At 31.1% G+C, this 23,197-nt stretch overlaps 1 protein-coding gene across 1 annotated transcript in view; it reads right to left on the bottom strand.

Moving 5' to 3' along the window:
- LOC143075631 (transient receptor potential cation channel subfamily M member 8-like) overlaps positions 1–23,197 on the bottom strand; it is a 40,867-nt gene that overhangs the window by 6,000 nt on the left and 11,670 nt on the right. The window contains exons 10-25 of the mRNA XM_076251119.1: positions 20,363–20,507; positions 19,514–19,580; positions 18,752–18,871; positions 17,675–17,805; positions 16,433–16,680; positions 15,840–15,983; positions 15,286–15,427; positions 14,039–14,116; positions 12,402–12,542; positions 11,679–11,810; positions 9,938–10,183; positions 8,376–8,550; positions 7,950–8,103; positions 6,829–7,004; positions 2,115–2,247; positions 416–590 (exon numbers count right to left, since the gene is read on the bottom strand). Coding sequence (XP_076107234.1) covers positions 416–590; positions 2,115–2,247; positions 6,829–7,004; positions 7,950–8,103; positions 8,376–8,550; positions 9,938–10,183; positions 11,679–11,810; positions 12,402–12,542; positions 14,039–14,116; positions 15,286–15,427; positions 15,840–15,983; positions 16,433–16,680; positions 17,675–17,805; positions 18,752–18,871; positions 19,514–19,580; positions 20,363–20,507 — 2,407 coding nt within the window. The remainder of the gene's footprint in view (positions 1–415; positions 591–2,114; positions 2,248–6,828; positions 7,005–7,949; positions 8,104–8,375; positions 8,551–9,937; positions 10,184–11,678; positions 11,811–12,401; positions 12,543–14,038; positions 14,117–15,285; positions 15,428–15,839; positions 15,984–16,432; positions 16,681–17,674; positions 17,806–18,751; positions 18,872–19,513; positions 19,581–20,362; positions 20,508–23,197) is intronic.

Raw genomic sequence — 23,197 nt, 5'->3', positions numbered from 1 at the left:
TCTGCTCATTGGACGGGTTGTTGTCTCTTTGACATATTCTCCATTTCGGCCTTCTTTTACTTTAAGGGTCCCTATACTTTACAGGTAGGGTGCATTCATATCTATGTTAAGGTTAGGGAATGTTCTAGGTTAGGGTTAGGTTTTAGGGTTAAGATTAATGTTAGGGTTAAGCATGGGTTAGGGATAGGTTTTGGGTTAAGGATAGTACAGCTCTATAAGGGTTGGGACCCCTAAAGTAAAAGAAGGCCCCTAATTTCATTCTCAATTTGATGTAATAATAGCTAAACAGCGGATTACAGTGCACTCATTATTATTGGTTGAGCACCAAATTTCATGTATCTTTTTAGAAACAGGTGGATCACAAATAAAGGAACCCACAGTAACTAATGACAAAACATGTATTAGAAATGATTACCAAATTCTCCTTTATAGATCCTGTTTTGGATAACTGTCTGCGAAGAGTTGTCTCCCCTACTGTCTTTGGTCTGTATAAAGTTTCAAATCCTGCCTTTGAATTTTCTCTGTCTACTGTTGCAGCTGGATCATCATCTAAAAAGTCCTCTTTTATCATCTTGTACAACTCATCAATTCTGTAAAAATAAAGTCAATGAAATTTAATATCACATAGTTTTAACACATAAAACCTCCTCGAATGACACCTATCCAATTAGACTTATCACCAGATTTGCACTTACATGATAGGTGGCACACGTGGAGCAGGATCTGGTAACCCTTCCTGATGACCTGCGTCAGAGACACCTATTTGTGTGGCTTAGTTTTAAGTTTTCTATGTTGTGTACTTTTTTTTGTCTTTTACATAGATATAAGAGGATGAAGTATGAGTGCCAATGAAACAACTCTCTATCCAAGTCAAATTTTGTAAAAAGTAAACCATTATAGGTCAAAGTGTGGCCTTCAACAACGAGCCTTGGCTCACATCGTTTTTCTTTTTTTGTCATGGAATTGTTGGTTTGCTCTCAACTTCTGAGTTTGACTATTCCTTTAGTATATGTTGTTTCTCTTTTAATTCACATCAATTAAAGAGCTCCAAACCCACATTTCATAATAATTTAATTTTGGATGTAACACTTCTTCTGATTGGCTGACGTTATTTTGTTATCAGCCCATAGACCTAATTTAGTCATGTGACCGTGACGTCGTCAACGTTTTTTCATGGTTTTCTATGGTTTGAAATGGAATTTAGAATTAAATTATAAGAAATGACTGTAATATTTTTTCTGTCTATTCGAAATAACATAAAAAATGTGGTGTACACTTAAAATAACCCGCTACACTGTTAAATAACCCGCTACGCGTGTTATTCAGTGTGCTCCATATTTTTTATGTTATTTCTTCATAGACAGAAAAAATATTACAGTCATTCCTTAAATAATTAATTTAAAATTTCAATCATTTATAGTTTTTGAAAATCAAAGCAATAATTTAGTCTCAAATCGTTCAAAGAATTTCTCCTAATTTTTTACAGATTTAATTTAAAGCCAATCCTTTAATGTATTTTATTTCCCATATGTGAATTATGGACCACCTTTGTATCTCTTACACTTTGACCATGTGTAAATAATGTGTTGGATTTAGTTTGCTCAACAATGCCTTCAATTTTCTGTCTTCACATCAGAAGGGAGAAAGGTAAAATTGACAAAAATAGATTTTGCTATGTTTGTTGTTTCTTATCTTAATCAAGTCATTGTTTTTTTTTTCTCTCATTTGAATTGTTTAACATGTTGTCATGTCCAATACTTTGATAGATTACTTTATAATGTAGCACGTGGTTTGGTCATTGTTGTATATCTAAATTTTCAATAAACTAGTAGAAGGATAGAAATTAAAGTTTTCCATATGATATTAACCAATACTGCAGATTCATTTATTTTATTTTCGTGGGTACTAATTTTCGTAGATTAAGGAAAACTTGCATGTCCGTGGATGTTTAATCTCTTGGTTTTGCCAAGATCTGTGTACAATCCTATAGTAAATATGTCATTGGTTGAACATTCAATTTTGTGATTCACCTGTACCAACAAAATCCACAAAAATTGGTATCCAACAAATAATAAAGAAACCCCAGTATACAATAGTAAGTTTGGTCAACTAACCTTTTCTGCATACTAAGGATACTAATATCTGTAGAACTTTTAGCATCAGCTTTCTTTTTCCTCAAGTAGTTAGATAATTGTTCTTTCTCAAACAGCTGTAAATATTCTAAATGGCGAGAACCATATTGGCGACCTAAAAATAAAATGGGAAAATGTAAACACTGAAATAACTGTCTTCTTATAGCCAGACTATAATCATGAGCCACTCTCATCACTTGGTGTCTGTTGTCTGTTTTATAACACAACAATCTTCTCCTTATAAACTTCCAGGCTGAATGCAACCAAAATTGGCTATTAATATCCTTGAGTACAATTATGAAAATATCAGAATGTGAGTTCTTAGTATTGCAATTCTCTAGCTACCAGTCCCTTTATTCACAATAATAAAAAAACTCATAATGATTGAATTTACAGTAATATGAACAGATTTTTATAAATGATTATAAATGATCAGACATATGCTACAAATGATATCTAATGACAAACTAAAGTAAAAAATGTGTTTGAATAAAAATCCTTATTGAATATTCAAACAGACAATAATTCAATTTAAAACTGATTTTAGTTTCTTGTGTATATTTCAGAATTTAGTATGACATCTATCATTCTAGTTTAGGTGCCAGCTGAAGCACGCCTCCGGGTGTGGGAGTTTCTCGCTGCATTAAAGACCCAATGGTGGCCTTCCACTGTTGTCTGTTCTTTGGTCGGTAGTTATCTCTTTGACGCATTCCCCATTTTTGTTCTCAATTTTAATATTTATAACCATTTTATTAGATATCAAATCACCAATTGTAATATTGATTCATGAAAAATAAATCAAAATCGAAGAGCACTCAACACTGACAAACTGTGTTAGTTACTTTCATTTCTAGGCAGTTCAATATTAATATTAATCAGCAAAAAGTTATCTAGTATTTCTAGTCTAGAATACATAAATCATGTTCTTCCAACAATAAGTGCTCACTAATACCATTAAATATCATCAAAGAGTCATGATTTGTCTAGCACTGTTATCTACCTGTATAGACGACTTTTGACTTCATGCACTTGTCACAGAGTCATGAGATACAATTAAATGACCAACTAACAAGGTCATACAGGCAGAGGGAAGATTGATAAAAAAAAAAACATTTTTAACTATCACTAAACATAGAATATCAAGTGTTACAGCTTTGGTATATGAATGTATAGATTATGAACCTAGTAGCCAACACATGATGTTATATTTCATATTACCAGAAATCAGCTTACCGTCTGAAAATTGAAAACAAAATATCAGACCTATACTAGCTTTTGAACACTTTTAAAAATCAAATAACAAAAAGCAACCAGATGCTCCACAGGGCACAGCTTTATACGACCACAGAGTACAAACCCTGAACAGTTGGGGCAAGTATGGACACAACATTCAAGCTTGATACAGCTCTAAATTTTGATTTGTGATTAAATAGTTGACACAACATAGGTTTCTGACACAGAATGAATGTGGTCTAAGAACTTTCACTTAAAAATTTTAAATTAGACATTTACCTATTATGGTCCAATATCCAAAATCTAAATAATAGATTCAGCATATCAAAGAACCCCAAGAATTCAATTTTTGATGAAATCAAATAAAGTTCAATTTTGGACCCTTTAGACCAATTTGATAACTAGGCCCAAATATCAAAAATCTAAATACATGGTTAGATTCAGCATATATCAAAGAACCGCATATATTCAATTTTTGTTGAAATCAAACAAAGTTTAATTTAGGACCCCAATTTGGACAACTTGAAAACTGGCCCTATAATCAAAAATCTAAATACATGTTTAGATTCAGCATATCAAAGAACCCCAAGAATTTAATTTTTGTTGATATCAAACAAAGTTCAATTTTGGACCATGATTTGGACCAACTTGAAAACTGGCCCCATAAGCAAAAATCTTAATACATGTTTAGATTCAGCATATTAAAGAACCCCAAGGATTCAATTTTTGTTGAAATCAAACAAAGTTTAATTTTGGACCCGGATTTGGACCTACTTGAAAACTGGGCCCATAATAAAAAATCTAAGTACATGTTTAGATTCAGCACATCAAACAACCCAAAGAATTCAATTTTTGTTAAAATCAAACACAGTTTAATTTTGGACCCTTTGGACCTTAATGTAGTCCAATTTGAAAACAGGACCAAAACTTCAGATTCTACATACACAGTTAGATTCGGCATATCAAAGAACCCCAATTATTCAATTTTTGATGAAATCAAACAAAGTCTAATTTTGGACCCTTTGGACCCCTAATTCCAAAACTGTTGGGACCAAAACTCCCAAAATCAATCCCAACCTTCCTTTTGTGTTCTTGTGTTTAAATGTTATAGATTTTTATTTACTTATACTAAAGTTATTGTGCGAAAACCAAGAAAAATGCTTATTTGGGCCCTTTTTTGACCCCTAATTCCTAAACTGTTGGGACCAAAACTCCCAAAATCAATTCCAACCTTCCTTGTGTTTAAATTTCATAGATTTCTATTTACTTAAACTAAGGTTATAGTGCAATAAACAGCTGTGCCATGAGCGCATGATACGCCCGACGTCTTGTGTGAAAGTTTTATGCAATAGCCATAAATAGATTCTGATAAATTTTAAAGCAATAACCATATATTGTTTTTGAGACATGGCGGGAAATGTGAAACCCCCCACCCTGTTTTTTTTTTTACAAAAAACTAAATATCACTAAAATAAAATTTTGAATCAAAACCAAAAAGTATACAGATCTTTAGATTAATATAACAAAGAAGTGTGCAAAGTTTTAAGTAATAATCATTAATTATTTTTGAGATACGGCACGACATGTTAAAAAACCCTCCCCTGTATAACAAAATACTCAATAACTCAAAAATAAAATTTTGAGTCATCACCAAAAAGTATACAGATCTTTAGATTAATATAACAAAGAATTGTGTAAAATTTAAAAATCATAAGAAACGAGTGACCAGTGAAAAATAATGTTCTTCCAATTCTTGAACCAATGCATACAAACATCATAAACTTAGTGCACAAATTTATCATTTTTTCGTGTAAATTTCGTATAATCGTTAATTTTTTTTCAATCGGTCAGTGTTGTTGTGAAAATATGGCAGGTAATTAAACTTCGTGTTTTGAAGCCGAAGTTTAACGATTGTCACCTGTTTGTCAACAATTGACAAAAAATCAACAAAAAAGCATGGAAATTCAGATAATAGTTTATTTTAAGGACATCCATGCATATTGTGATCACCGGATTTTTACGAGATTGGTCACACTGAGGTCACTTTGCATACGGAAAATATATCGGGGGAATTGCTTCCTGGAAGGAAGCAATTAAAATAAAGTAAACTTCTTCTAAATATGAATAAATTAAAGAATTTTCTTCAGAAAAAAGTATATGTACATAAGTTTGATAATGAAAACTATCAATTGAGTTGTAAAAAAACGCATGCATTATTTTTTTTGATTTGAGGTTTCTTATGACTTTAAGCAATAATCATAAATTGTTTTTGAGATACGGCACAACATGTAAAAAAAAAAAAACCCTCCCCCTTTTTTACAAAATACTCAATAACTCAAAAATGAAATTTTGAATCATCACCAAAAAGTTAACAGATCTTTAGATTAATATAACAAAGACATGTGTAAAGTTTTAGGCAATAATCATATATAGTTTTTGAGATATGGTGCGACAAGTAAAAAAATCCATCCCCCTTTTTTTCAAAATATTCAATAACTCAAAAATGAAAATTTGAATCTTCACCAAAAAGTATACAGATATTAAGGTTAATATAACTAAAAAGTGTATAAAGTTTGAAGCCATAATCAAGAATCGTTTTTGAGATACGGTGCGACATGTGAAAAAAAACACATCCCTGTTTTAGTTACAATCTTATTTTCACCAAAAAGTATACAGATCATTTGACCATCATAAGAAACAACTATATAAAGTTTAATGAAATTTGGATAAGTCGTTCTCAAGTTACGGTGCGAAATGTTTACGCCGGACAGACAGACGGACGGACACCGGACATTTATATACCATAATACGTCCCGTCAAAATAAAACCCGTATAAAAACCAATGTGTCTTCAGACAACGACTTCGCCAATGTCATACCAATATACGACCGTATAAAAATTCATAATTCTTACAAGTAAATGCACACTATTGATCGTGTTTTATTTTCATTTCCTCATGTGTTTTAATTTTTCAGTTTGTTGCATGTATTGTAGTAACTATGATAAATATCATAGACAAATTTTGAACTTCACTGACTTATACTTAGTTCTTTTTTCGAATTTTTAGAATTGGACACCATTTATATTTTTTTTAAGTTATAGGAATGGAAAACAAATACTAATCTGTTACAAATGAAAATGGAAGTATGTTGTTTGTTACATACGGTTTAAATGCTAGCTAAATGAATTATTCATTCTGACAAAAGCTTGCGTTTTATTCATTCTGAAATCTGGATTTGGTCAACACTTGTTTTGAATCCAACCACCTTTAACTTTTATTTTTAATTTGTAACACAATTATAATTATTTTCACTCTTTTAACCAACATAAAAAATATAGCTGTGTCTAACCCTTTTTTACCCCCTGAAATAGTGCCCTCAGCACAAGATTGTACAATATATGTGAATTAAATATTTTACTTTTCCATAACTGCCTTCTATTATCAACTATACTTCATAAATACCTTTAGCTTTCCTGCAGCAGGTATGTCTGAAGAACCATTTAACGACAAGATAGATATGTATAAAAATACTGAGTGGTGGTACCAGGGAAGCTTTTGTATCAAATTCCATCACCAGCATATACATCTGATACTTCCAAATTCTGTTCGAATTAACCTCAACTTCTTGGAAAACATTACTGAAAGGTAACAAAGTGTAAAATCTTAAAACTTGATCATATGGTTCTTCTAAATTCTGTAAGAATGTATACTGGTGATTCTGTTGATTTTATGGGTACCAGTTTTTTTCATGAATATTCAATTTCATATATATGGTTTAATCAAAGTCTGCCTACATGTCTATAAAAAATCTGTACATTTAATATCATGGTTCACCTTTAGAAAAAAAAATCCAAGAAAATTAGTATCCCACTTTTACTAATGAATCAACATTATTACTGAAATGTAAAAATGTAAATTGTATGAAAATATGAAAATGTAAGACTCTATCAAGTCTATCTGATACAAATAAATTCCAGACCTAAATTCTATTTCAGGGAAAACAGGACTGAACAGTTTCAAAAAGTAAAATAACTTTATTTCCATCTCCTGAAATACATTAGGACCATATTCCATTAAAATGTATGTGGGAGGATAGGAAGGGAAGTTTAAATATTAAATGTGGGTTGTGGATCTTTTTTCAGTATGCATCTGTTACCATCATCCAAAATTATCTAAAAAGGGTTCTTGGTTATAGACATATTTTGAAAGTCCCTTCTTACACTTCCACATACATTTTGATGGAAGTGTCCTTACTGAAATGCAAATTGCTGCAAAATAAGTCATGTTAAAGTGTCTGGAATCACTCAATGGTGGTGGAAAGGATGTTTTGAACGATATAAGAAAACTAAGTTGTATGCTCCAGATCATGAATATTTAGAACTTCATCTAGAATTTTTTAAAGGTTTTAAAAGTACTGGTGAGCTAATAAAAAGAGCACAGGTCTTCAAGATACAACAAGAAAGGGGCATTGAAAGTCAGATAAAAGGAGGGCACTGTTCCCTTTTCAACCAGTCTTCTCTGGAACTGACAATACAAAATAACAATAGAAACATGTACCCAAAAATCACTAAATTGAGTTTTACCTGAAAATGGCTATCAGTAAATTAAGCAACAGTACATTTCCAATCATCAAATAGGCTGCTAAGAATACAGGAACTAGCCAGTGATATGTTCTACAGAATGAAACATCAGGAACACCACCAGTGGTATTAAGTTGTGCCCTACAACCTTCGTCATCTACAAAACAGAAAGTTGTGTTCTTTATAAGTGACGACATTAGGCATGGTCACCTTTATTCAGGCATCTCAATTGAAATATCAGAATCTAAGAAAATTCAACGTCACAATCAAAATTCAACAAATCATTTGCTGAGAACAGATATTTCACTAGTGATGAGAAATATTTTTCGCACACTGCTGAAGAAATATGAAAATAACACCTCCAATACATGTTCTAGAAACATGTATTTGTACATTATGAATCTACTCAATAAATATATTATAAACTACCATCTATTTCTTCTAAAAACAGCTCTCCATAAAACTGCCAGTATGGAAAGTAAATAACATCTCTAAGTATCTTCCAATCAGATTGTCTCTGAAGATGCATTAATCCTTGACTAGCTATCCCGTAAGATACCAAGAATATAGTCAACACTAAAATAAACATCACTAATTCCAACATCTGAAAAATAATAAACAAGGGTAAAACTTAATGCCCCCTCCACTATGTCATAGAAATACAGTTACTATTAAAATTTTACATTAATTGAAAAACATAACTCAAATCAAGAAGAATGTGTCTGATGAGGAAATGAATGCTGCCAGGTTCCCTCCTTTCCAAACTCAAGCTTGCTTATATTACATAATAATACTTTTTAGAGCATATTATGTTTCTGCTAGTTTTTAAATTCTAGTTCAAAGCATTGTGTCAAGAGTTTTATAAAATATGGATGAGGCAAACTTCAGTAAGAGTGCAGAAGCGTCAACATTTGATCATTTTCCAAGCTACGAAGGTGCATATAATTGTAGAAAGGTTAGTGACTTGTTGTTCTTGTTAAACCATATATTATTACTAACAATTTACCAGTAAACAAATAATGGTTAAGCTAATACTAGCATGTTTAATTTATATTTTTATGCTTTGGTTTGTCAAATATATTTTATTGGTTTGTTAGTCAACATGGTTGAAATTATTCAATTTTCATGGTTTTGTTAATCACAGCATGCTTGGAATTACTGTAAATTTAGAAATGATTGTGTGCATTTATAATTTCAATTATTTACGAAAGGTACAAAGATGTGAGATTAACAACTACCATTTTGAGAAAATCAAATTACACAGATATGTATCAGATATTAGAATGTGCATACTTATATTATTGCATTACTCACCCAGTCACATTATTTGTAATCATAAAAACTTTGCAATAATTTCTGAATTTACAGTATTTGTTTTTGTTTTGCTAGTCACAGCATATGTTTTGCTAGACTTTTTGACATATCATGCTTGGATATATTCATTTTTGCCCTATTTTGTCGCATTATAAAATTGAGAATGGAAACGGGGAATGTGTAAAATAGACAACAATTGACCAAAGAGCAGAAATCAGCCCAAGGTCACCAATGGGTCCTTAAGACAGTGAGAAAATCCCCCTATGTTTGTGTGTTTTATTTGCAGTTTGTTTAGTTATACCATGCTTGTATAATTTTTTAACATCAAACTATCTTTAAGTAATGAAGGATAATATTCTAGTTCTATAAATAACCAATGATATTAAGTTGTGAACAAAATAAGACTGTTTGATGACCTCTATATTTCTTTTGGTTATTTTTGTCGTTTGGTTGCTGTCCTAATGATCTCCTTTTATTCAAATCAGTGTTGGTTCCAAGGTATCTAAAGGGCGGGCCTACCTTTGATCACCATAAAAAATGAAAAATCTCATATTTTTTTTGTTTTATATATTTTTAGTATAAAATTGTCAAAAATTGTATATCCAATTCTTAAGGATCATGCCCACTTTCCAAGATTCTTGATCTGCATCTGCATATCCTCATAAAATGTAACATACCATTTTTTTAATCATCACCATTTTAGGTCCTAATCTGCTATTCACAGTATAAACTTCTAAAACTCTTATGTAAAATACAACAGCATTGATACAAAATATAGACTTGGCTTCCATAGCTTTACTTCCTTCGAAATGCATGACAAATGCTATTACAGCTAATACACAGTTCCCAATGTCTAGAAACTTTAACAGTCCAAACCAGTCTCTGATGGTACCCTTGAGTGTTGGGGATGGAAATGCCAGACACTAAAACAAACAAAAAATCTCTAAATGTTAATAAATGCTATGTATAGAATATTTACTAGTTTTACATGCTAACATGGCACTATTGGTTTCATGTTGTGCTAGTGACCTTATGGCCATTAGCACACTGTGTAATGAATTTATCTTACTGACTATCTTAACATGTGGTATTCAGACTAGTGCACTATCAAAGTGATGAAGTCTTCAATATTGGTCTATACAAATCAAATGCAAACAATAACAACTTGTTAGCTTTAAATGTGATTGATGAATTTATTTCTATCATTTCTCATCAATGTCTTTGTCTGTTGAAACTTATTAGATATTCCTCAGCATCATGTTATTTTTATAAAGGGACATAATACAACAACTAACCCTGTGTTGATATAAACCCTGCCTACTGACCCTATATGAAATATGCACGGTCTCCACAAAGTTACTTTTGACCTAGAAATGTATAGGACTGGTAAAATAAATGCCAGTCTTCTATTGAAATGTAAATGTCATCTAAACTAATTCTGAACTTATCCTCATAATTAAATTCTATACAATATATATTGTTTAATTTGATAAAATATCATTATAGAATAACTAATCGAAGAATTCAAATAGAGAAAGATATTCAACGAGTGACCAAACAACAAATTAATTCACAAATGCGCGATTGTTGTTTGGTCATGAGTTGAATATTTTTCAATATTTGAATTCTTTAATTAGTTATTCTTTTTATTACATTGGCAAATGGCTTTTTTTATGAAATTAATTTAGAAAATGTAAGGAACTATATTTTTTCCCTACGCATTCACAATTTGTTTTGATCCAACGTTATCAACGTCTTGACAACGCTTGTTGTTGTATGACGTCAAAGAGTGAAATAACCACGTTTATTTCACATGTGAAATTATCAGTTTTTATTTAATTGGGAAATTAATATAATTTATTGCAATCAATGTAATAATTTCGTTTAAATGTGGATGGCTGAAGAAAATTTGATTTTAATGGTAAATTCATTGTAACATGTTTTATTAAATCATCACAAACAGAATTTTCTACTATATATATGTTCCTGCCCATAGGAGTATTTGGACCATACATGTATGTTCATGACCCTATGTGTATGGTTGGACCATATGAATATATACTTGTTTGGTTATTAACGGGAAGGTCATATGAGTAATTGGACCATATAGGTATTTTTTTTCAATTATGTATAAAAAATATTTCAAAATTACAATTAACTTCATCTATAAAAAACAATGATGGTTACATGAAATGTATTAGTTTTATCATTCAAAGTTTACCCAAAACGACATAAGTTACAAGTTGAAACCCTCTGTTTTTCACATCTTAAATAAATCTAGGTGTATCTGTTATCTGTCCTCTATTGTCAATTATTAGACGTTTTATCTTTTTGTCAGATAGTTAACCAGATTATTTCTTGTTTAACAGTTCATTAAGATATTTTTGAAGTCAACATTTTTTATTTGAAGCTACTTACAGTATATACATTGTCTATTATGAATGTAAATATCCAAATAATACACACAACTTCTATAGGTGTGACATAAGCTGTCCGAAACTCCACTAATACAAAATATGTAAATAGCACCAGAAATACCAAATACATCAGCTGAAAAACAAATATAAAATATGTAAATAACAACTCATACAACATTCCATAAAAATAATACAAAATATGTAAATTACATCTCAAACAAAGGAACTTAACATAAAAAAAAAATACAAAAAATATGTTAATAACATCTCCAACATCAAAATTTATAAACTGAAACACAAATACAAAATAGTTGTAAATAGAATAGATAACATTAAAATAACATAAACTGAAAACCAATTGATAAAAAAAAGGTAAATCCCACCAGAAACTTCAAATACATCAACTGAAAAACATATACAAAAATTTCTAAGTTAATCAATAACTGCACATACTTCATCTGAAATACCAATTAAAAATATTTTAAAATTAAATGAACATTTGAGGTGGTACCTGTATATAACATTATGTCTGGAAAAAAATAAAAGGATGTTTCTCAAAATTCTTATATGTAGTGAAAATATTATAACAAATATCCACTATTTTTGACACTTGCAATAAATGTTTAGTAGTAAATTAAACCTATAAATTGAGTTTTGATAAATATTGCGTTTAAATAATAAAAAAAAAATACTGGGTTTATTTCATGTAATTACATAAACTTACGGAGTGGTAAGTAAACTTTGCTATTGGTGAAGTAAGAAACGTCAGGAACTTATAAGTAGGTGACATCTTGTTGTCTCCAAGTTTGTCTATATCCAGAAGTGGTGTTGCTGCCAGGAAGGGGAACAAACTCACCAGAAATACCTGTATAATTGATAAATGATCACATTAAAAACCTAATAAAAAATACTTAAACATAGAAAGATACAGTAAATTTTCGTATTTACTGGGTTTGTTTATTCTGTAATTTCAATAGATAAATTTTTTGCACGGTAGTAAAATAAGCGCATTAATCATAAGTTACCCTTTACATTTAGATACTGTTAATTCAGAAATTATTGCCATAGATATAAGAAGATGTGGTATGAAAGCCAATGAGACAACTCTCCATCCAAATAACAATTTGTAAAAGTTAATATTATAGGTTAAAGTACAGACTTCAATGCAAAAAGATGAGACGAAATAAGGCTATTTTGCATTAAAAAATTCACAAGTGATTTTCCTTCATCAAATATCTGCTATCACATTTATAAGATTACCAATTTTTGCCAGTGGTTAAGGATTGGTGACATAATTCATGTGGATAGTAGCAATAGAGCACAGAAATTATTATACATTTTCTGTATATAATGTAATGTATCATGTTCTTTGGATGATTGCATTAAGGATTCATAAAAAAATTGTAAGTCAATTTCAAACAAGAGGCTGTCACAACGACAGCAAACCGGATTTATTAACATTTATTTGTGTCCTGGCAATATCACAAGAACCATTACTGATGAATGGTGAAAATGAAAATCGTCAATATCAAATTTGACCTCCATTTTGTCATCAGTATCAACATATTAAAATTTGAAAAGCTTAGATTGAATGGTTCATGAGTAAATGCAGCAACGTGAATGGAAACGCCATTTTACAATCTTTCAAGAACCATAACTCCTGAACGGTAAAAGTCAAAATCGTCATTATTGAACTTGACCTCTATTTTGTCATCAGTAACAACATATAAAAATTTCAAAAGCTTTGGTTGAATGGTTCATGAGAAACTGCACGGACACGACTGGAAACGCCATTTTTCAATCTTTCAAGAACCATAACTCCTGAACGGTGAAAGTCAAAATCGTCATTATTTAACTTGACCTCTATTTTGTCATCAGTTACAACATATTAAAATTTGGGAAGCTTTGGTAGAACAGTTCATGCGTAAATGCATGGACACAACTGGAAACTCCATTTTTCAATCTTTCAAGAACCATAACTCCTGAACGGTAAAGGTCAAAATCGTCATTATTGAACTTGACCTCCATTTTGTCATCAGTAACAACATATTAAAATTTGGGAAGCTTTGGTAGAACAGTTCATGCGTAAATGCACGGACACGACTGAAAACTCCATTTTTCAATCTTTCAAGAACCATAACTCCTGAACGGTCAAAATCGCCATTATTGAACTTGACCTTCATTTAGTTGTCAGTAACAACATATTAAAATTTTAAAAGCTTTGGCTGAACGGTTCATGAATAAATGCACGGACAACATTTGATTGCCGCCCGCCCGACCGCCCGACTGCCCGCCGTACATCCCCAAATCAATAACCGACATTTTTGTCACAAAAATCCGTTTAAACATGTTTAGAATTACCTTTTGCCAGGATGACCCTATTCCCCTCTTCCATGTTGAACTGATAGAATTCTGGCAAACAACTGATGCCAAAAAAGTCTGAAAAATTAGAATAAAAAATTTTAAGAAAGAAATAATGTAAATTGTCTCAATGAAACTTTGCAACCTTAGAGGCACATGAATAAATGTCATGTGGAGTCAATGACTTTGACACAATAACATAACGGTACAAAATTAATAGGCACTACTGAAGTAATGTTTGGCTTAACATGCTTATAAGTAAAATGGTAGCTGTAACATAATTTTTTTATATAAACTCTAATTTGTTGATTGTCTGAATTTGGTCCAGATTGGGTAAATTCTATAGCACTAGTCATTGATAAATCTTTATGAAGTCATTTGCTATGTTCTCATGACCTACCAAATTAGTCTCTATGACTAGTTTGTACTGACTTGAGCAACATAACAGGACTTGTGGTCATAAAACATTCGAGCACGATTTTTGTACTCAGAATCAAGAATCAACCAATCAAAATACTGTAATTGTGTTTAGAGCATAATTTTTGTGCTCCGAGCACTAAGCAAAGTTTTATGACTTCAACCCCAGGTGTCACATGTGGAGCAGAATCTGCTGACCTTTCCTGAGCACTTGAGATCACCCCTGGTTTTTGGTGGGGTTTGTGTTGCTCAGTCTATATTTTTCTATGTTGTTATTTTGTGTACTCTTGTTTGTCTCCTGGTCTTTTTCTTTTTGTTTTGCCATGGCATTGCCAGTTTGTCTCCTGGTCTTTTTCTTTTTGTTTTGCCATGGCATTGCCAGTTTGTTTCAGTTTGAATGTCTTTTTGGTCTCTGTCGACTCTTTTTAACTTTTGTATGCATTTAAATAATTTTAGAAATAATTTATACATCTAAAGGGTTTTTGAACTGGAAATCAACCTAAAGTACATTGTAAGAACATGTTTTGGATGCATATATGTGAGAAAAATTAAACATTCTTAGGATCATTGGGATCCAGTTTGCAATTAATAATTTGTTAACAATAGAAATTTTGTCACATTCCACATTCCCATTAAAATGGCATAAATATAAAACCCCATATATATGAAAGATGCTAAGTTGGAACTCAATCTGTGTTGAGTAGTTTGGTCATGTACAAAAAAAAGAATTATTAATGTAATGTTTATATTAACACACCCCATCAGTATAGAACTTTGACTACATGATTATCCAAGGTTGTACTTGCTAACGACATAGTTATTTCTCTTACCTGATTATCAGCAGAGGCGGCCATCTGCATACTTGTCATATTACTCCATGTAGGGGACCTCCTCTCAGCAATCATCATTGCTTTAATAGGATCTCTAGAATGACATTCGTCTAGCACGTCTGATGCTAATTCATCAAACTCTCTGCAAGAAAATAAAAATATGAGAATTGTTAACTTGTGTGCTAAGTGAAACAGAGTAAAGCAAAACTTACAGAGACAAGACAATAATTGATAAATCTGTTTTGGTATATATTTTGTTGTTAAAAAGTGAAGTGTTAAATTTTCATGAGATGATCACATTAGAGCTAATTTCGTAATGCTTGTAGAGTAAGACTTTGTTTGGCTTGTTTGGTTTGTATGAACATTAACGAATGGAGGAACAGACTATTGTAGGTGGGGCATAATTATCTTAGGTGGAGCATAAAAAAAAAAAGACAGGCAGGGTATAAAAATGTATAATTTAAAAAAAAAATGATTTTATATACCCTTACTGACATTGTTCTATTTTCCATGTCAATTAGAAAATGTAAAGAATAGGACTTCTATCTACTCACTCTTTATATGCTAAGACTTTATTTTTGACAGACAACTCATTTCTGTGTATATATTTGGCTAAGGAGAAATGTATTCTGGAAGCTGCTACTGTACTTGTCACTGGTTCACCTCCCATCTTTAATGCAAAATTGGCCATCTGCTGTCTGAAAATAATACAAAACCTATGAAATATCTCTGACATTCACTGCAAAAATAACCTAAAACAAACAAAACTCTACTCATTCTGACATGAGTCTGTTAATTATCAGCCTTTGCATTTTTTGGGGTTGGAAAAGACATTAGTCCTTAAGACTGATTCATATTGCTGCTTGCTTATCACCTAGTGGCATATATCTTAGGACTTTAACTCAGTTCCTTGATTCAATGTTTCCATTTTTTCAAATGAAAACAATTGAAAGATGAATAAAAATCTGCTTACTTAAAGATTTGTTCCATCTGTATGTTATTCAAATAGTAAAATTCAAATTCTAAGTTAAAATAAAATGGTGATACTTTTACTTAGGATTTTCTACACCTGAAAAAGATTGTTTTACTGGACACATGTATTGGCAAAACTATTTGGATGTTTATATATAAATCTATAAAACCTTACCTAAGCAGCAGTGTTGACCAGATGAGCAATTGTTTGTATGGATATTTAAATTGTCCAGGTTCATACTCATTTTCCTCGTCCTCATTAGCTTCCATATCTTTTTCATATAAGTCATAACCAAACTTGTCCATCAAAGTAACCATAATGGCTGACAATTTCTTCACAGTCATACCCTTAGGCTCCTCCATGCCAAGTTTAGAAATAACTTTTTTTAAAGGCATATTTTTTATATCTATTTCTTTCAATGCCTAAAAAACAATAAAATTACAAATGTTTACTAACTATATATTACTACAAACATTTAAAAAGAAAACTATTTATTAAAGTACCATATGAAAGATTTTGTCATTAGGTTACAGCTAATTTCCTAATGCATGTAAAGCAAGACTATGATAAGTTTGCTTGATTTGTTTTGTAAATTGTCCAATTGTAATTGGGATAACGTCCAATCAAATTTAAATGTAATATATATATATACAGACTTAACTATGTCTATATATATAGCTTGAAGATATCAATATTAATAACAATGCTTGAATTAGCGTTTATCCAACAGAGCCAGGGTTTACTCTAAGGCATTAGGAAAATAGCTATAATCCAAATTTAGGTTAAGATATTTTTTGTAGATAATAGTCATCAAATTTTTAGGACAAATTTATTGCCAGTTATATCCCATTCAATATTTGTAGACAGAATCACCAAACAGGATGTAGCTATATAGTTGTCTGACAAAAAATACACAAGACTTTTCTGTTCAGTAGTATTGGATAAAAAAGGAACAAAAACATTTGTTGGGAGAACAACAAACAGACAAACTGTATATAATCACATATTAATATTTCAAACACAAACAAAAAGGCATATGCCAAAAAAGTATTCTATGGATATCTTTTTCAGAGTTCATGTGAATTTTCATTCCTAACTCATTTCCTGTTAAATTAACAATTTGATTTTTGATTTTTAGTGTTTAAACGCCTCTTTTAAGCACCGCATTTATGCTATTACATGGTGGCCAGTTTTTATTGGTAGAGGAAGCAAGAGTGCCCGGAAAAAACTACGACCTTCGATAGGCAAACTAACAATCCTAGTCAATTAAGATTGAAGTTGAGTGCACCTCTATGAGCGTGGTTTAAACTCACAACCTCAGTGTTGAATGGCTAGTGATTACAGCAGTAACGACTTAGACCACTCAGCCACCTTAAAATTAACAAAATTGTTTTTATAATCAGAATAAAATATTACCAAGTCATAAAGTTCCAACAATCTATTCGTCGTAAGGTATTCTCTCATTACAACTCCTTGATTCAAAATAATCTGTACGAACTTTACATTATCAGTTAGTATGGCAGTCTGCATAGCCTCATCAAAACTTCCTACAAAATATTTACATAAAATCTGACAATGGCACTGAGCATTGCTGAGTCCAAAGCATCATCAATAATGTCTACACAATGTTATATAATCATAAATATAAGTACAAAAATGTATTTTCTAATAGTTTAATTGTTAATAGTTTGAAAGGAAACATATGAGGTTCCTAAATATCAAGTGAATTTAAAGAAAGTCATGATGATTGTGATGATGTTTTATTAGTAAAAATGAAATAAGTGAGAATAGTTTTCGATTTTTTCCTATTTTGTCCACTTTTATTCTTTTCTTGACATTTCTACAAGTACACTTAACGCTATAAAACCAGGTTTAATCCACCATTTTCTACATTTGAAAATGCCTGTACCAAGTCAGCAATATGACAGTTCTTGTCCATTCGTTTTTGATGCGTTTTGTTATTTTATTTTGCCATGTGGTTATGGACTTTCCGAATTGATTTTCCTCTAAGTTCAGTATTTTTGTGATTTTACTTTTTACTTGTCAGAATGGACACTCATATTACCAATGTTATTTCAACTGATCGGGCGGAGCTTTCGTTTTAATTTGAAGTTGTTGGTGAAAAGGATAATTGCCGTTATAATTTTAACTGATTTCTAATCACCTATCAATGTCATCAAAGGAATTTACAAAAGAATGACTGTACACTTCATTGATGAGTTTATTCTAAAACACCTATCTATAGATGGACTGGTTTATTATGAGCGAACCGGTTAAACTCCGCCCAGTCAAGTGAAATAAATCGAGTAATACCACAACAACATGTTATTTCTATGATGGATTTGCTGAGGAAATTTATCTTTGAGTAGATGTGAAAATTCTATGGTGGAGTTATATTAGCATATTTGTCTAGCATCCATTCACAAATGAGTTGGTCAATATTTTTGAATACTTTTCCAATAGTCAATTGTTCTCTAAACATGTTTAACAAACCTCTACTCCACAAAGCATCTTCTCTGAATATTTCTTCCTGTGCAATGTCAGCCCTGTCCCATTTGAGTGCCAGTTTTAATCTTTCCAGTCTCTGTTTTTCTGTTACTTCACCAGCTTTAGCTGTAATAGAATTTTAATGGTGCAAGATTGCTATAGACAGATGTAACATAACAGAATTGATGAATGTTCACCAAGACTTGTTTTTGTTTGTTTTTTGTGACTTCAATGGCACTCATATCACATCTGCTTATATCAATGAATAAAATTTCATTCTAGATACTTTCTCTTTACAAATCACATATGTTTCATAGTAAATGAAATATCCAGTTATTCAAAATTTTTAGTTTCTTTCTACAGTAGACTGGTCTTAAAATGATTTGAGTATTATCTGAGGCAAAACTCTGTTTTTATTCATATCCCAGACATTGCAAGAAATCACCATATTTATATATATATATTTAACTTGAAATCACAATAATAAGATGACATTAGTGTATTGACTAACAGTATATGGCCCTTTGTCATCCTTATGTAGCATAATAAACAGCAACTAAAATTGACTATGTGGTACAAGCTTAGCTCATTGTTGAAGGCTGCAGAGTGACATATAGTTGTTACTTTCTATATCATTTGGTCTCTTATGGAGAGTTGCCTAATTGGCAATCATACCCAATATTCTTTTTATATACTTTATGCACGTTTTTGGGATGTATTCATCCATTAAATTAGTCAATTCATTTATCAAATGTAGAAAATAAATACCTTTCAGTAAAATCTTCAGAATTTCATTATCAAGTTCTTCGTGTTTGTTGATATGAAATATACTGATCTGAAATAAAATAATGCACTCTTACAAACTAATATGCAAATAAGTCAAATATTTATATGTCTGACAACTAGTAATTTGATTTTTAACATGTTTTAAACCAACGATCTACTCCAAAACACAATCAAATAATTAGTTTAGGACACATACATTCTCTAGATTTTGCCATTTCAGCCATTTCTATCCAAGAATAAGAACATTTCCCATAAACCACTATAGTCACAATCAGGGAATATATTTAAAGAGATAATAACAAATTGCCATCAGAGTTATATAAAAAGTAAAATTTAACTTAAAATAACAAACTCTGAGGAAAATTCTATACGAAAAGTCCATAGTCAAATTGAAAAACACATCAAGCCAATGGATAACTGTCATATTCCTGATTTTCTTATGTAGAAAAGGATGGTATAAAACAGAGACTATAAACAACTTGGTGTGATTAAAGTTAATACATAATACAAATGGTCTTTTATTATGTTGGGTAATACTAATGAAACAGCATTTTGACAATATAAAGTAGAAACAAGAATGTGTCCATGGTACACGTATGAATTAAGGAATATGTGTACTAAGTTTCAAGTTGATCGTACTCCAATTTCATCAAAAACTATAACCTAAAGCGGGACAGACGGACGAACGGACGGACACACAGACCAGAAAACATAATATCCCTCTACTATCGTAGGTGGGGCATAAAAAATCTAGGTCACCAGGAAACACAGATTTAAGAGTAAGTTATGTTTCTTTTAGAAAAAAGAACAGAGAAAAGACCAAAGTCTTACCATATCTTTCTTTGCAATACAACTTTTGACACTTTCAAACACATTGTTGATCCCATCCTCAGCCTTCTGTTTAGCTTTAGGATCATCCTTGTCTGCCGGCTTCAATTCAAAGTACGCCTTCTTTATCAACTTACGAATCTTGGTCCTGATTAAAACATAACAATAAATAATATATATGTTGAATTCAGATCTATGACTAGTTTCTAAATGATGTCATAATTTGAAATCTACGATCAAATTGAGCCCAATTGTTAGAATTTTGATTCAAAATTATATTTTTTTTCAATCTGGAATCAAGATGTTGTATTTTATTAAGATAACTTGTACTTCATGCAATTTGGTTGTTTTTATAAGTTCCAATTATTTTTAGTTAATGTACAGTAGACTCTCGTTATCTCGAAGTCAGTAGGACCAGAGAATTATTTGGAGATACACGTAGATCGACTCAAACAAAAACCGGAAGTTTGACAGACCAAGGGACACAACTCTTGCTTAGCTTGGTAAAGCTAAAATAAATCCAGATGAATATGGAAAGGGTTTTATGAGTATTGCCCAGCCCAGTGGGAAATACTGGGAAAACCCGGGTTTTACTGGGTTTTACTGGGTAATACTGGGCAATACTGGGTAATATAAAATACTGGCCTGAATTTTTAAGAGGATTCAGTGATCAAACTCAATTGCAATACATTTAAGATACTAGTATATATATTTATAAACACATTTTGATTTATAAATTAGTTTACTTGTTTGAGAGTGATAATACAAGTGTATATATACATTTTGAAAAAGTACTATCCTTGTAACTATGAGACAAGTAAACATGTAGGCACACATTACACAAATATTAATGGAAAAGGCCTTTATCAATAATTCTCTTCTGAAAGTCTATTAAATCACCCTCTCGTCTAGATTGGTCAAACTGTTAACATAAATTCAAAGAATTCATTTTTCAAATGTATATATCTTACATGTACATTAAGAATTAAGTTGAAAATGTAAGAAAAATTACTTTTGCATAATTTATATGTACACTGTACATCACTAATTAATAAGTAATTATTCAGATTAGGACATTGATATGTTTATATAACAATATTCAGCCTTTTCATTTCTGTAAGGGTTAATGACTTGACCCTGTAGGGTGTTTATTTAGCAATATGATTGCATAGACATTTAAATTTATAATTCACATAAACACTGCTATAAAATGCATTGTTTTTCAATTTTGGATAGTTGAAACAATACATGGAAATTAACAAGGTATTAATAATCCTAAAATATTCAAATTTTGTATACTGCCTACATAGAAGTAGTGGAGAAAAGAATGAAATTGAATTTTCAATCTTCTAGAAACATGACTCTCAATGGTTATCTGTATAAAATGTATATATTTAGCCATAATACTATGAAATTGCAACAAGACTTTACTATTTTGTGTTAAAATAAGCTTAAAAAGTCTTATTGCCCAGTATTGCCCAGTATTACCCATTTCTGGGAGTATTGCCCAACCCGGGAAAACCCAGGAATTCCCGCCCGGGTTTTCCCAGGTGGGTAATACTTTGCCAACCCTGGTAATTTCCAATCGATCTTGAGAGTTATTTAGGTCGTTAAAAGTTGACAAAATTGTTTATTCTTGATACAAGAGATTTTAGAAAATTTTGATTTCTCTTCATTTTGTTTCATCTCACTCTTTCTTTTCAATAGAAAATACAACAAGATAAAAGACGCTGATTGAGTAGTTTTTAGGTGATCATCAACGGAAGTTTTAATCCTTACTTTATACACACCCATGCTCATTAGTGTAAATCACGATTAATTGTTTTGTAAACATTTTAAATACTTTGTCATGAACATTAACAAAGTATCACTAATTATTTATGAAAATACTATAAAAGATAATCTCAGGTAAACACTCGTGGAAATAGCATGTCATAAATCAATTACAGTAGTCAGTGAACAGAAATTTAATTACACGTGTATTGTCAGATTAACTCTTCAATCCATTTAAATCCTGGAGGTCATGTTTTGACATTTTTGTATTAGTTTCGAGGTAAATAATGAATTTTGAATGCTTTTGTTAACCTTGGGACCGTAAATTTAGGTCGACTCAAGCAAAATTTCGACTCATCCAATTTTGACTCATCAGGAGTCAAATTACATACATTTATATGGAACAATTTCGGGACCATGTGAAAACTTCAACTCATCCGAAATTTCGAGTCAACCAAGTACGAGACAACGAGAGTTAACTGTACTTTTATTTGTACACTTACCGGTAGTATGCATCACAAAGTTAAAGAATTTTGACAAAAAAAACGTGTTTTCCAATAGATTTTTGTAGACTCTTGTTCTTTAATACAAAATAAGTGTTATTTTTTATAACATAAACTTATTAACATATTTTCTATCAAAGATGAGGAAATTGTTGTTGCCTTCTTAACCTAAATGTTGCTGTAGTATTGGCTTAAGGAATTAAATAACAAGCTTGTACAAAATACAAATATAATCCATTGAATGACGATTGCGTCAGGTTTAGAGGCAAGAATTCCATGCATATAGATATAGAAAGATGTGGTGTGAGTGCCAATTAGACAACTCTCAATCCAAATAACAATTTAAAAAAAGTCAACCATTATAGGTCAATGTACGGCCTTCAACACGGAGCCTTGGCTCACACTGAACAACAAGCTATAAAGGGCCCCAAAATTACTAGTGTAAAACCATTCAAACGGGAAAACCAACGGTCTAATCTATATAAAAAAACGAGAAACGAGAAACACGTATAAATTACATAAACAAAAGACAACTACTGTACATCAGATTGCATGTTTAGAA

The sequence above is a fragment of the Mytilus galloprovincialis genome, chromosome 5 (genome assembly GCF_965363235.1).
Source record: "Mytilus galloprovincialis chromosome 5, xbMytGall1.hap1.1, whole genome shotgun sequence".
Lineage (NCBI taxonomy): Eukaryota > Metazoa > Mollusca > Bivalvia > Mytilida > Mytilidae > Mytilus > Mytilus galloprovincialis.
The sequence above is the reverse complement of the archived record's forward strand: the minus strand, read 5'-3'. Positions and strand labels throughout refer to the sequence as shown.